Consider the following 16134-nt stretch of genomic DNA (forward strand, 5'->3'; position numbering starts at 1 on the left):
ATGGCAGGCGAGAATTCTGCCTGCTGAGCCACCATGGCCCTCCCTCATTTATCTTTTAAGGAGATTTAAATAATAAGAAAAAATTCTTGTATATTTACATACCATTTCCAGTACTCTTAATTCCTTTGTGTAAATTCATATACCCATTGATTTCCTTATACCTGAGGTACCTCTTTTGATATTTCTTTTTGTGCAAGTCTGCTGGTGAATACTTCTTTCTGCTTTTTTGTTTCAGAAGAAGTCTTTATTTCACCTTAATTTTTTTTTGCACGGACTGGCACTGGAAATCAAACTTGGGTCTCCGGCATGGCAAGCGAGAATTCTGCCACAATCACACCGCCCTCACCTTATTTTTTTAAAATGATTTTTGCTGAATACAAAATTCTAGTACATTTTTAAAGTACTTTGAAGATGTTCTACTGTGTTCTTGATTGCTTGTTTCTTAGGAGAAATCTGTAATTCTTATATTTAATCTTTTTTTTTTGAAGTGTTTGTCCCCTCCCCAACCCCTGGTACTTTAAAAACTTTCCCTATCATTGGTTTTGAGGCATTTAATTACGTTCAGTCATGATGTAGCTTGGAGTCTTTTTCATGTTTCTTGTACTTGAGGTCCATTGAGCGTCTTTGGAGTATCCTGAGTTTATAATTCTCATGAGATTTGGAAAAATTCTGGCATTGTTTATTCAGATGTGTTTTTCTTTTCCCTCTTCCTAGACTTCAGCTTCTCAAATTCTGCTTGATGTTATCTCATAGCATTCTTACATCCTTTCCTTTTTTCTTTTTTTTGTCTTTTTTTTTCTAAGTTTATTCTCTTTGTGGATTTTTTTTTCCTGTTCAATTTGAATAGTTTATATTGTGTTCTTAAGTTCACTAACCTTTTATTTTGCAATCCAATGCATTATATTTCTAGCCTGTATCTTTGTAGATTTCATCTCTGGAAGTTTGTTTTGGCCTTTTTAAAAATGTATGTATGTATATATTCCATGTTCTGTTAACTTGTTGAACATATGGAATATGGTTATAATAACTGTTTCAATGTTTCTGCTAATTTTAACACCTGTGTCACTTTGCAGTTTGTTGAGTTGACTGATATTTTTCTTCATTTTGGCTAATTTTTCTGCTTTTTTTTGCATGCCAGTAATCTTTTTTCTCCTAACTTTTTTATTGTCTAGTATAATATATATATACATATATATACGAAGCAAAGAAATAAAAAAGCAATAATTTTCAAAGCAATCTTCAACAGGTAGTTACAGGACATATCCCAGAGTTTGTCATGGGCTACCATACAATCCTCAGATTTTTCCTACTAGCTACTCCAGAATATGGGAGACTAGAAGGAATAAATATTTGTTTATCATAATAGTCAACCTATTTTCTTCTGTTTTTGTGAAAAATAACATCTATACCAAAAAGCAATAAATTTCAAGAGCACGGCACCACAATATTTCAGAGCTTAACCTGCGTTACAGTTCCACAATTTAGGTTTTTACTTCCAGCTGCTCTAAAATACTGGAGACTAAAAAAGATATCAGTTTAATGATTCAGCATTCATATTCATTTGTTAAACCCTATCTTCACTGTATAACTCCACCATCACCTTTGATCTTTCCATCCCTTTCTCTCTTTTTTAAATTATTTATTTATTTTTATAGTTTATTCATTTTTATTTATGATACATATCCACATATAGACACAAACATTCTTATCATATGATCATTCTGTTCTTTTTATATCATCAATAACTCACACTATCATCACATAGTTGTGTATTCATCATCATGATCATTTCTTAGAACATCTGCATCAATTCAGAAAAAGCAAAAAAAAGAAAACAGAAAAAACTTCATACATACCATACCCTTACCCCTCCCCTTCACCGATCACCAGCATTTCAATCTGCTAAACTTATTTTAACATTTGTTCCCCCTATTATTTATATTTATTTAAAAAAATATTTTTATTGATAAACATACAAACACAAGCATTCCTAACATACAAACATTCCATACATGGTATACAATCAGTGGCTCACAGTATCATCACATAGTTGTGTATTCATCACCATGATCATTTCTTAGAATATTTGCATCACTCCAGAAAAAGAAATAAAAAGAAAAAACTCATATATATCATACCCCTTACCCTTCCCTCTCATTGTTCACTAATATTTCCCTTTACCCAATTTATTTTAACATTTGTCCCCCATTATTTATTTATTTATTTTTGCATTAAAAAAATTCATTTATTAATTAAAAAAACTAAGAACAAACAAAAACATTAACGTATCAGTCCATTCTACATGTTAATCAGTAATTCTCAATATCATCACATAGTTGCATATTCATCATTTCTTAGAATATTTGCATCATCAATTCAGAAAAATAAATAAAAAGACAACTGAAAAAGAAATAAAACGATAACAGAAAAAAAAAGATTATATATACCATACCCCTTACCCCTCACTTTCATTTATCACTAGCATTTCAAACTAAATTTATTTTAACATTTGTTCCCCCTAATCCTTATTTTTATTCCATATGTTCTACTCTTCTGTTGACATGGTAGATAAAAGGAGCATCAGACACAAGGTTTTCACAATCACACAGTCACATTGTGAAAGCTATGTCATTATTCAATCATCCTCAAGAAACATGGCTACTGGAACACAACTCTACATTTTCAGGCAGTTTCCTCCAGCCTCTCCACTACATCTTGAATAACAAGGTGATGTCTACTTAACCTCCAGGATAACCTCTCGACTCTGTTTGGAATCTCTCAGCCATTGACACTTTGTCTCATTTCACTCTTCCCCCTTTTGGTCAAGAAGGTTTTCTCAGTCCCCTGATGCTGAGTCTCAGCTCATTCTAGGGTTTTTCTCAATCCCCTGATGCTGAGTCTCAGCTCATTCTAGGATTTCTGTCCCACGTTGCCAGGAAGGTCCACACCCCTGGAAGTCATGTCTCACATGGACAGGGGGAGGGTGGTGAGATTGCTTGTTGTGTTGGCTGGAGAGAGAGGCCACATCTGAGCAATGAAAGAGGCTCTCTTGGGGGTGACTCTTAGGCCTAAGTTTTAAGTAGACTTGACATTATCCTTTGCAGGGTAAAGTTTCATATGAACAAACCCCAAGACTGAGGGCTAAGCCTATAGCTTTGGTTGTCCACACTGCTTGTGAGAATATCAAGAATTCACCTTGGGGAAGTTGAATTTCTCCCTGTTCTCACCATTCCCTGAAGGGGACTTTGCGAATACTTTTCCACTCAATGATCAAATCACTCTGGGATTCATCAGGGCATCACTCTGGACAAACCAACAAAATTATTTATTTTTAATCCATATTTTTAACTCATCCATCCATACTGTAGATAAAAAGCATCAGACACAAGGTTTTCACAATTACATAGTTACATTGCAAAAACTTTATCATTATACAATCATCTTCAAGAAATATGGCTACTGGAACACAGCTGAACAGTTTCAGGCACTTGCTACGGGAACACTGCTCTACGGTTTCAGACACTTCCTTCTAGCCTCTCTAATATGCCATAAACTAAAAAGGGGATATCTTTATTAGGTGTAAGAATAACCTCCAGGATAACCTCTCATCTCTGTTTGAAATCTCTCAGCCACTGACACTTTATTTTGTCTCATTTCTCTCTTCCCCCTTTTGGTAAAGAAGATTTTCTCAATCCCTTGATGCCGAGTACCCAGTTCATTCTAGGATTTCTGTCCCACATTGCCAGGGATGTTTACACCTCTGGGAGTCATGTCCCATGTAGAGAGTTGGGGAGGGCAGTGTGTGTGCTTGCTGTGTTGGCTGAGAGATAGGCCACATCTGAGCAACAAAAGAGGTTCTCTGGGGGTGACTCTTAGGCCTAATTTTAAGTAGGCTTAGCCTAGCCTTTGCAGGGATAAGTTTCATATGAACAAACTGCAACATTGAGGGCTCCGCCTATTGATTTTGTTGTCCCCATTGCTTATGAGAACATCAGGAATTCTCCAAATGGGGATGTTAAATTTCCCCCCTTTCTCACCATTCCCCCAAGGTCCATCCCTCTCTTTAGGGGTGTTTGGACTATGGCCATTCTAACTTTTTCATGTTGGAAGGGTCTGTCACTAATATGGGATAGGGAGATGGGACTAATCTGATGTTCTGGAGAAGCTGGGCCCTCTAGGTTTCAGGACTTATCTGGACTAGGGACCTATCTGGAGGTTGTAGGTTTCTGGAAAGTAACTCTAGTGCATGACACCCTTGTGGAATCTTTTGTATTGCCCTAGGTGTTCTTTAGGATTGTATGCCAGTAATCTTTAATAATAATCTTGGATACCAGACATTGTGAATTTTACCTTATTGAGTGCTATATGCTTTTCTATTTCTGTAAGTCTTCAGCTTTGCATTGGGGCACCATTAAATTACTTGGAAATTGTTTTTTTCCTTTTGGGTTTTGATATTAAGATTTGCTATATGAACAGTGTTGAATTAGGGGTAATTATTCCCATTGGCTAAGGCAAGGTCATTTATTCTGGTTACTCTACCAAAAGCCCCATGAATATGGAGTTTTCAGTCTGGTTAATGGGAGCAGGTACTATTCTTGACCCTGTGTGAGGGCTGGGCATTGTTCCCTGTAATCCTTGTGGATGAGTTTTCCCCACAGGCTCAGATAATTTCCTCATACCTAAGTACTAGTATTTTGTGGGAGTACTCAAGGGAGACCCTCTGTATTGCTCTCCTTTTCTCAGGTACTCTGGCCTCTGAATTTTAGTGACCTTGGTTTTACCAGACTCCCAGCTCGATATTTCTCCAACAAAAGAAGTCCTCTAAAAGTTCTGCCTGTGTTCTCCCTATGCCATGTCTTGAGAACCCTTAAGGAAGTAAACTGGGCAGTTTTAAGACTTGCCTTGATTGCATCTCATTTCTCAGGGATCACTGTCTTTCTTTCTTTTTTTTTTTTTTTATTAATTAACGGAAAAAGCCAGAAATTAACCCAACATTTAGAAATCATACCATTCTACGTATGCAATAAGTAATTCCTAACATCATCACATAGATGCATGATCATCATTTCTTAGTACATTTGCATCGGTTTAGAGGAACTAGCAACACAACAGAAAAAGATATAGAATGTTAATATAGAGAAAAGAAATAAAAGTAATAATAATAGTAAAAAAAAAACAAAACCAAAAAAAACCTATAGCTCAGATGCAGCTTCATTCAGTGTTTTAACATGATTACTTTACACTTAGGTATTATTGTGCTGTCCATTTTTGAGTTTTTGTATCTAGTCCTGTTGCACAGTCTGTATCCCTTCAGCTCCAATTACCCATTATCTTACCCTGTTTCTAACTCCTGCTGGACTCTATTACCAGTGACATATTCCAAGTTTATTCTCGAATGTCCGTTCACATCAGTGGGACCATACAGTATTTGTCCTTTAGTTTTTGGCTGGACTCACTCAGCATAATGTTCTCTAGGTCCATCCATATTATTACATGCTTCATAAGTTTATCTTGTCTTAAAGCTGCATAATATTCCATCGTATGTATATACCACAGTTTGTTTAGCCATTCTTCTGTTGATGGACATTTTGGCTGTTTCCATCTCTTTGCAATTGTAAATAACACTGCTATAAACATTGGTGTGCAAATGTCCGTTTGTGTCTTTGCCCTTAAGTCCTTTGAGTAGTTACCTAGCAATGGTATTGCTGGGTCGTATGGCAGTTCTATATTCAGCTTTTTGAGGAACCGCCAAACTGCCTTCCACAGTGGTTGCACCATTTGACATTCCCACCAGCAGTGGATAAGTGTGCCTCTTTCTCTGCATCCTCTCCAGCACTTGTCATTTTCTGTTTTGTTGATAATGGCCATTCTGGTGGGTGTGAGATGATATCTCATTGTGGTTTTGATTTGCATTTCTCTAATGGCCAGGGACATTGAACATTTCTTCATGTGCCTCTTGGCCATCCGTATTTCCTCTTCTGGTAGGTGTCTGTTCAAGTCTTTTTCCCATTTTGTAATTGGGTTGGCTGTCTTTTTGTTGTTGAGTTGAACAATCTCTTTATAAATTCTGGATACTAGACCTTTATCTGATATGTCATTTCCAAGTATTATCTCCCATTGTGTAGGCTGTCTTTCTACTTTCTTGATGAAGTTCTTTGATGCACAAAAGTGTTTAATTTTGAGGAGCTCCCATTTATTTATTTCCTTCTTCAGTGCTCTTGCTTTAGGTTTAAGGTCCATAAAACCGCCTCCAATTGTAAGTTTCATAAGATATCTCCCTACATTTTCCTCTAACTGTTTTATGGTCTTAGACCTAATGTTTAGATCTTTGACCCATTTTGAGTTAACTTTTGTATAAGGTGTGAGATATGGGTCTTCTTTCATTCTTTTGCATATGGATATCCAGTTCTCTAGGCACCATTTATTGAAGAGACTGTTCTGTCCCAGGTGAGTTGGCTTGACTGCCTTATCAAAGATCAAATGTCCATAGATGAGAGGGTCTATATCTGAGCACTCTATTCGATTCCATTGGTCGATATATCTATCTTTATGCCAATACCATGCTGTTTTGACCACTGTGGCTTCATAATATGCCTTAAAGTCCGGCAGCGCGAGACCTCCAGCTTCGTTTTTTTTCCTCAAGATGTTTTTAGCAATTCGGGGCATCCTGCCCTTCCAGATAAATTTGCTTATTGGTTTTTCTATTTCTGAAAAATAAGTTGTTGGGATTTTGATTGGTATTGCATTGAATCTGTAGATCAATTTAGGTAGGATTCACATCTTAATTATATTTAGTCTTCCAGTCCATGAACACGGTATGCCCTTCCATCTATTTAGGTCTTCTGTGATTTCTTTTAGCAGTTTTTTGTAGTTTTCTTTATATAGGTTTTTTTGTCTCTTTAGTTAAATTTGTTCCTAGGTATTTTATTCTTTTAGTTGCAATTGTAAATGGGATTTGTTTCTTGATTTCCCCCTCAGCTTGTTCATTACTAGTGTATAGAAATGCTACAGATTTTTGAATGTTGATCTTGTAACCTGCTACTTTGCTGTACTCATTTATTAGCTCTAGTAGTTTTGTTGTGGATTTTTCCGGGTTTTCGATCACTGTCTTTCATTGCTTGATATCCAGTGTCTAGAAAACTATAGTTCTGTAGTTTTGACTAGTTGTTTCAAGGCGAGAGGGTTAATTCAGTCTGTATTGCTTCATTTTGTCTGTAAGTGAAAGTTCAGTGCAGACTTTAAGACTTGATTATAGTTTAGATGCATATTTGAATTCAGTCCCAGGTGTGCTGGTATGCTTTGGATTTAAGGAAGAATTACAAAGTATTATACAAAATGAGTCAAATATCAGATACCTATTAAGTACTACTTACTATAAAGTACCGACATACCTAATATAAATAAAATAATACTATATAATACTATTGTGTTTAAACCTGCAGTAATTTCTGTCCTTTTTCCAGATTTTGCTTAAACATAATTCAAGATTTTCATCTTGTGACTAAAGTAATATTTTTGTCTATTGTTAAGGTACCCAAACACTTTTTAGCTCTTCTTATTTTACATTGTTTAAAAAGACACTAAGTTTAATATTATCATCTTCTGAAATCTAAACTTTCAGTCATAAACTGTTCTCTTATAATTTTGAAAGCCTAGCCTGTCTTTGCTGTTTTGCCTGTTATTTCAAGCAAAGGAAAGAAAAAAATCTTTAAAATATGCGTTCATCTTCTAGCAATTGAAAGGAGTGTATCTTTATGTGGCATTTGGCTACAAAGCTCTGTTACTTGTAGAATTGTGGTATTGCGTGCTATGGCATTCAGGTTTAAAACCTTGAAGTAAATTTTGAGGAAAAGTTAATTTTTGAATTCTTTACAAAATGAATTTTCACTCTCCTTTTAGGGTGGCCTCTGTGTGTGTGTGTGTGTGTATTTGTATAATTTTCATAGATAGATGGCATTAGCAGTAAAAGTCTCAAAAAATATAAAGATAAAAACACCCAAATTAATGGATTGATGCTTTTTTTGGGAAGACATGAGAAAACATACGTGAAGAATTTTGTTGCATTGATCTTTCTAAGAACTTATTACTTTGCTTATAGAGTAATACCTCTGCGGGAACCCTTTATCATCTATAAAATATCAAGTATGTGAGTTTTGCAGTTAAGAAGAAAACATTTAATCATTGCCATTTAAAAAGAAAATGTTTTTCCCAGGAGCTTGTAAATATAAGAAAATATATTTATTTTGTCATTGAGGAATCTTTGCTGTGAAAATTTAAAAACTAAATTACTTTTAGGTCTTTGTCTGAGGCTATGTCAGTGGAAAAAATTGCTGCAATCAAAGCCAAAATTATGGCTAAGAAAAGATCTACTATCAAGACTGATCTAGATGATGATATCACTGCCCTTAAACAGCGGAGTTTTGTGGATGCTGAGGTAGATGTGACCCGAGATATTGTCAGCAGAGAAAGAGTGTGGAGGACTCGTACAACTATCTTACAAAGCACAGGAAAGGTAATTAAAATATTTTTATTCATTGAGTGCATGCTTGTGTTTAATGTCAGTGGTTATAGAAATGGTTAAAATCTATGAGGAGGAGGTTTCTGATTTTTATCTTTTTTTTTTTTTTTTTTTCTTTTTGCATGGGCAGGCACCAGGAATCGAACTTGGTGGCAGGCAAGAACTCTGCCTACTAAGCCACTGTGGCCCACCCCTGATTTTTATCTTTTTGACTGTTCAGTAATGTAGTTTCTAAGTTGCCATTTTTATCATCTGTTCTAGCCAGTACTTGTTGGTCACCAAAGAAGCAAGTGCAAAATTGTGATTGGAAATGTGAGCCCCTTTGTGTACACATCATTTGTAAATCCAAAGAGTGACCTGATTTTCTCCTGGAATCAGGTTTTTTCTCTAAATTAGAGAACACAGGGAGTATTGATGGCAAGCTGTCTCTTCAATAATAATGTTGTTACTGTTTTTCCCCCACAAAGTAGAAAATGTATGGGAATTAATCAGCAAATATTTATTGAGTGTATTTCGTACATTGTATTTTGTTGTGTGAATGCAGCTTTATTTTGTTTCTTATGAATAGAGTTTTTTTGGCCCTCTACTTGTGTGTGATTTTCCTCTTTCCTTTCTTCTGTCCTTTCTCCTTCCCTCCTTCCCTTCCTTGCATTTCACTATTACAAATACTGCCTTAAAGAACACCTGTATACACACATTTGTATAAACTTCTTATCTTTGATTCCTGAAAGGGGGATTGCTAATCAGAGGAGATGTGCGCTTTCAGTTTCAAAAGATAGGAATTTAAAAGATACTGGGTGTCTAGTATCTTAATGACTCTCAAAAAAATTTGCATCATTTCTGCTTCACGTATTTCCTCTGGCTTTCCCTCTCCCAACCACCTCTTCTAAATATTACTTAATTAACTTCACTAATGGACAGTGGATTATAGTGCTGATTTGGAAGAACATTTGAAGAAGTGTTGTAGATTACTGATGAAACTGAACATTAACATTCTTTAAGGCAAACTTTTTTTTTTGCGGAGTTTTGGAGGTCTGGCCTTAAATTTACTATGCAGTTTCAGTAGGAACATAGCTCTTAGCAAAGAGTATGTGAAGGAAAGAGTCATTTCCTTTCCTTTTGTACTTTGACTTGTTCTAAAAGTGTTTGAGACAGAGATTGAGAATCATTCTCTGGAGCCTAGAATTATAAAGGAATCTGAGATTATGAATAGACTTCCATTTCCCATTTTTTGTGTCTGTGATAAGGTACTCGTTTTCTTTGCCTAATAAGTCCAATTAATATTGTGACATATAATTGTACTAATGATCATTATAATTATTGAAAAATCTGAAACTCATAGTAAAAAATAAAACACAAGTGATATGGTTTGCCTTATTTTTAGTTCAAGCATTATGTTTTCACATAACTCAGGTGAACAATTTTATTTGAGCTCTAGGTGGCGGGATTATACCATCATTTTAAAATTCAGTGCTAGTTCTAGTTTAATTTAATGTTGTGGTGCCATGCCAGCCACTGTAGCTTTTTTAAAAATAAGTTAATTTAAGGATTATTTGTTAACTATGTTTGTATCTATGAGTATTAACATTTTAAAAAATGAAAAAAAAATGTTTTTACTCAGTCTCCCAGTATGTTGTCTTCATCTGGTAAATTCTAAAAATATCCTTAGTTACTCATAGCCCTAGAATATCCTAAAAGTTTAGATTCACCTTCATTATTAATAGTTATTAGGTACTTATTTTTTGAGTTTCATGAGTAAAAGACAAGTTCAAGATTTCGCAAGAAATATGAAATATATTACTTTATGCAGTTATCTGTTGCAAGCACTCAAAATAAGTCAACCTGATCATTTAATGCCATTCAGAAACTTACACAAAATAGTCTATGTTTGCTATTTAAAAATTGATAAAGAGACCAGTGTAAGGAATGTGATAATCATCTACAAGTTTGGCACCCCAAAATAGCTATAATTACTTTTTTTTTTTTTTTTGCCTGGGTAGGCACCGGGAATCGAACCCGGGTCTCTGGCATGGCAGCTGAGAACTTTGCCTGCTGAGCCACCGTGGTCTGCCCTGAAATAACATTTTGATTGATCCTTCTGAAGTTTGTGTCTCGTTTGAAACTTTATTATTATTATTATTATTATTATTATTATTATTATTATTATTATTATTTTGAGTCCATGGTCCGAGAATCTAACCTGGGTCTCCATGAAATATGAGCATTCTGCCACTGAACCACCCATGTACCCTGAAACTTTATTATTTTTGAAATATTGAAATTTGATTTTCATAGTTTTCAACTATTTTCATAATGGAACTAGGCCTTTTTTATTTGAATAACTGTGTTCAAACTTTTTGAAAATGAAGGAAGTAAGCCTGTTCCTTCAAGGAAAGCAACTGACAGTAAGTATTTCTTGTCTGATAAAATGTGAACTTTCATGAGAGAAACAGAATTTTGAAATTTCTTTCTGCCATTGTGACTACAATAGCTTCTCAATTCTTATTTCTAATGAGGTCTGTGATAATTAAGAATGTAATTTGTTGTTAATATGTTAATACTTGGAATTTGCGTAATTCACTGATATGCTATTTTCAGATGACCAGATGCATGTTGTTACACAGTCATGCTTGGTAGAAGATACATTCAAATTGCAAGATAGATGAATAGATTTTAAAGTAAAAGAATACAAAAAGTTTATGAATGTGGTTTCAATATTACAGTAGCCTTGAAGAAACGATTTACTGTACTTGGTATGCTATCAAAAAGAAAATATCCACAGTTATCTGAAAAAGCCATTATGATTATCCTCCCTTTCCAAACTTCCTCAAATTTTTTCAAGTAATTTGCCCAGAACAAGATACTGTACTAAATATTGAATTAAGAAGCAGGTGTAAGAATATGGCTATGTTCTATTAAGCCATATATACAGGGATTGCAAAAATTTAAAACAGTACCACTCCTTTTTTAAATGCAATCTTATTGAGATATATCCACACATCATACTGTCCATCCAAAGCGTACCATCAGTGGTTCCCAGTATCATCACATAATTTTGTACAGTCATCACCACAATAAATTCTAGAACATTTTTATTGCTCTAATAATAATAATCACAATGAGAAGAAATAAAAATATAAAGACAATCCATTATTATCCCATACTCCTTATCCACAGACCCCTTATCGTTGACCCCTGATATTGATGTGGTACATTTGTTACTATTGAGAGAATTTTAAGATATTATTGTTATTATAGTTCATAGTTTGCAGTAGGTATATTTTCTCCCAAATACCCCTCTCTTATTAACTCTTTGTTATAGTGACATATGTTTGTTCTAGTTCATAAGAGAACTTTTAAAATTTGTACTGTTAATCACAACATTCAGAAGATTCACTGTGTTATACAGTACATGGTTTAACCTCTGGCTTTCCTTCAGGTGACATATATGTCTCTAAACTATCACTTTCAGCCACATTCACTTACAGTTCAGCACTGTTAATTATACCCATTATAATGTGCTACCATCACCTCTGTCCATCTCCAAATGTTTAAGTTCAACCTAGGTAAGCATTCTGCAAATAATAAATAACTCATCCCCATTCTCTAGCCTCACTCTATCCCCTGGTAACTTATATTCTATATTTTATGTCTATGAGTTTACATATTATAATTAGTTCATATTAGTGAGATCATACAATTGTTGTCCATTTGTGTATGACTCATTTCACTCAACATAATGTCTTCAAGGTTCATCCGTGTTGTTGCATGTTTCAGAATTTCATTTTTTCTTGCTAGCGAATAATATTCCATCATATGTATATACCGCATTTTGTTTATCCATTCATCTGTTGATGGACACTTGGGTTCTTTCCATTTCTTGCAGTGCCACTCTCTCATCACTTTTTTTTTTTCGTTTTTTTGAAAATAGTCTTTCCTAAAAATGTGTTACTTATATGCTTATACACTTAATAAAATCTAGAAATTTATTTTAAGGAATTAATAGTTTTAAAAATGTCTTAGTTTTAAAATTTAAATACAAATTATGGTAGATACAACTTACATAAACCAAAGCTGTTTAGGGTTCACAATAACTTTTTTAAATGTAAAGAGGTCCTGAGATCTTTACCTGCTGCCCTTTAAGGAATATAGGAACTTATATTGTTACTTTAAGTAGGGCGGTGTTAATATTCACATTTCAAGCTGCTTCTCATTTTATGTACATATTTGTTTGCATTTATTTGTGTAAATATTTATTGAACATCTGCAAGATAGCCACTGACTAGTGATTTATTGGTTCTAGCTGTCAATAGAGGTTATATTCTTTAGTAGGAGACAGAAAATTAAAAAGATAGTAATTGTGATATGTGCCATCATAGGATTGGCACCCAGGAAAAGCACCTAATTTAGTTGATAATAAAGGGAAAAGAATATACCTAAAGAATAAAAAGGTGTGAGGGATGAAGTTGGAAGAGTGCTGCAAAATGAGGGAGTAGTGTGCTTAACTGCTAGAAAAGATAGATCATACTGCTTTTGAGGAACTGAGAGAAAATTAGTATGCCTAGAAAGTGAGAGTACTTCTCTATAGTTCACCTCAGCCACCACCTTTCTGTTCCCATGTAGCTCCTGAGCTTTTTTCCATTTCATGGCCTTTGCATTTAGTAACCCTCTGCCAAAAGCACTTTTCTCTTAGGTATTTGCATGGTGGAGTATTTCTTTCTTCATTTTTCGACTCACAAATGAACCTCTTTAACCTTTCTGTGAAACGAGGGACCCCTCTCTACCCAGAGTTACTGTTTAGGACAGTACTTGTCTTACCCTGTTCTGTGATTATCTTTGTTTATTTTTCTCGGCTTCCCTCATTAGAAAATAAGGTTCACAAGTTCAGGGGCCATGTTTCTTGGTCCATTGATGATGGGCCAAGATGGTCCATCTTGACCATCATTGTATTCAAGAACCACCTTGGTGTTTGATTTATAATAGATACTTAATACATATTTTTTAAAATATTGAGTGAATGATAGGCAGAATAAGAAGAGTCCTCAAAAGAATTGTTAGGTATGTAGAAGGAAAAACACAGATCAGTGCCTGCCCATGAGGAAACAAAAAACAGAAAACAAAGAAAATAGTAGCTCCAGAGGCCAAGGAGGAATGTTTCATGAAGGAATGAGTAATCAGAGTAGTGAGCTGTGTTGAATGTTGCTAAGATTATTCATCAAAAGTTAATTTGTAAACACTTCTCAGTTTACAAATCTTTGAAAAGTGTTTAATTGACCCCAACAGTATCTCAAAATTTGCAACATTATATGTAAAGTGTAGCAGTTTGAAATTAGCACTTGGAGTTTACTATATCTAGAAGAAAATATAGTAGTTGATCTCTTTCAAAAGTAGGAAGGCTTTTTTGACAATGAATTTGTTATATTTTAATTTTATAGCTTGTTTCAGGGTTAAATATTTCAATAAATACAGAATATGAATGCACTTAAAACAAGTTTTGCAGTTTAAATAAAATGAAAATAATAGAATGAATAATATTGGGTTTATAATAATTGATTTCTGGATCAATTTCCCAGTAGCTGTTGAATATCTTTAGTCAGTTTGTATTTGTGTGTTTATAATTATGATATCTCATTATGTTAGAGCAGGGAAGAATTGCTAGGAAGAAAACTTAGTTTTGAATTGTTTATTAAGTTGAATTTTGTATATTTTAATTTTAAGTGTACTTAATTAGAATCCATTTATATTTTAGAATTTTTCCAAGAATATTTTTGCAATTCTTCAGTCTGTAAAAGCCAGAGAAGAAGGACGTGCACCAGAACAGCGACCAGCCCCAAACTCAGCACCTGTGGTAAGAATGTTTTACTGCTTATATAATAAAATAATTGTAATGAAAATGCCACTTGTATTTCAGTGTTGCAATTTTTAAGACATCTTATCTTAAACATTTTTAGATCATCAGTATGTTCTAAACCTTTTCCTGCTTTACTTGCCTGAAGAATATGAAAACTCCCACCATTAAAAATATTTTACTTCAGTGGTAATTTTTAAAAAAATTTTTGTTTTATTTTTGTGTATTTATTTTTTTCCCAGTGGTAATTTTTAACTGGAGGTGTATCTGGGTCAGTCTAATAGTGGTTAATTATGAAAAACCCTCTTGAGTAATTATTTTAGGTTAAGAGTTATCTTCCAGTTTGGGGTTCTTTTTTGAAATCACTGATATCTCTGGCATCTTGGTGGATGTATCATGTTTCTCTTGATCATCAGTCATATAGGCCTTTAATTGTGTCTCAGTTTCAGCTACTCTGAGTTTTGACTGCCTTCATCTCTGAGGTACCATATAGCCTTACAAAGTAAATTTCATGTATGACATATAACCTGTATTTAAACGTCTTTGTGCTTAAAGTTTAGTAGGAGATGGAGAAGAGTGAAAAGGTAGTGGGACAAGTGCTGTGGTGGTAAAGAATGTGTTGCTTTTAATTATGAATGAGTTGATTTTGTGAACAGTAGTTGATGGGAAACATGTCTAACAGTTTTATCATTATCTTTTTATCATGAATAATCTCTCTATACTTCCATAATCATTGGAGTATTAACTATAGAAATGTTTATCTAGTGACAACCTGGATAGCTATCTTTTATTTGAATAATATTTGGGGTACAGTGCTATTGTAGGATGTAACAAAATGAAGAGTATTTTAGTCTTCATGAAAACCATGAATTTCTATAGCAATTTGGGGAATATTCTTTAAATAAGCTCTTTTAGATTATTACCAACTGTGAGTTTTAGATAAAGAATTTGTGAATTAAATTATGCACCTTAGACAGCCTTTTCTATGTATTTCAAAAGAAATCACTTTTGGTACTTTAAACTGTATGGGTTCATTGGGTATATGGTTGTGTCATTTGTTAAAGATGAATAATTTGCTGGATAATTCAGTTAAAAGGTTCTAAATGTCAGCTTAGTAAACTTTGAATTAAACCTTTTTTTGATTTAAAAAATATTTGTAATTGAAGGGAGAATGTTATTTCAAATGTTGAACTAGTGTGTTTTTTAAGGTGTACGTTTTTATGTTTTACCCAAATGAAAAATTATATTGTCTAAAAAAATCTGCATAACATTCTAAAGTTCTAGGAAAAAGTTTAAGTAACCAGAATGAAATTATTAAAGTGTATTATATTTTTGCTGTTTCTAAGAGTTTTACTTTTTGCCTTACTGCAAATATACTTGAAGCCGTTTGCTCTTGTTTCTGATGAGAATGGTAATTTTCTAACAATAAAAAAATGCCTTGAAAATGAACCTCAAGTGACTGATGTACCTACCCTCCCAATCTTTGTATTATTGTCTATAGTAAAAAAAACTTATAAAATATGTATCCGTGTCATAATTTTAATTATGAATATTAAATAAGTAAAATTTAGAAATATCAAAATATAACTCAATTTAATTTGTACAGGATCCCACATTGCGTACCAAACAACCTATCCCAGCTGCCTACAACAGATATGACCAGGAAAGATTCAAAGGAAAAGAAGGCAAGTTGCTTAATTTTCATCTCCCTTTTATTGTGGTTGAAGTAGTGGAGACTGATGGTTAACAAACCATAGGTTGGCCAACT

At 33.9% G+C, this 16134-nt stretch overlaps 1 protein-coding gene across 2 annotated transcripts in view; it reads left to right on the forward strand.

Annotated features, from left to right (window-relative positions):
• The window catches only part of CDC73 (cell division cycle 73), a 200979-nt gene that overhangs the window by 32112 nt on the left and 152733 nt on the right, over positions 1-16134 (forward strand). For both annotated transcript variants that reach the window (XM_077157292.1, XM_077157291.1), the window contains exons 7-9: positions 8296-8512; positions 14268-14366; positions 15973-16051. In XM_077157292.1, the coding sequence (XP_077013407.1) occupies positions 8296-8512; positions 14268-14366; positions 15973-16051 (395 nt within the window). The remainder of the gene's footprint in view (positions 1-8295; positions 8513-14267; positions 14367-15972; positions 16052-16134) is intronic.

Source organism: Tamandua tetradactyla, chromosome 4 (genome assembly GCF_023851605.1).
Source record: "Tamandua tetradactyla isolate mTamTet1 chromosome 4, mTamTet1.pri, whole genome shotgun sequence".
NCBI lineage: Eukaryota > Metazoa > Chordata > Mammalia > Pilosa > Myrmecophagidae > Tamandua > Tamandua tetradactyla.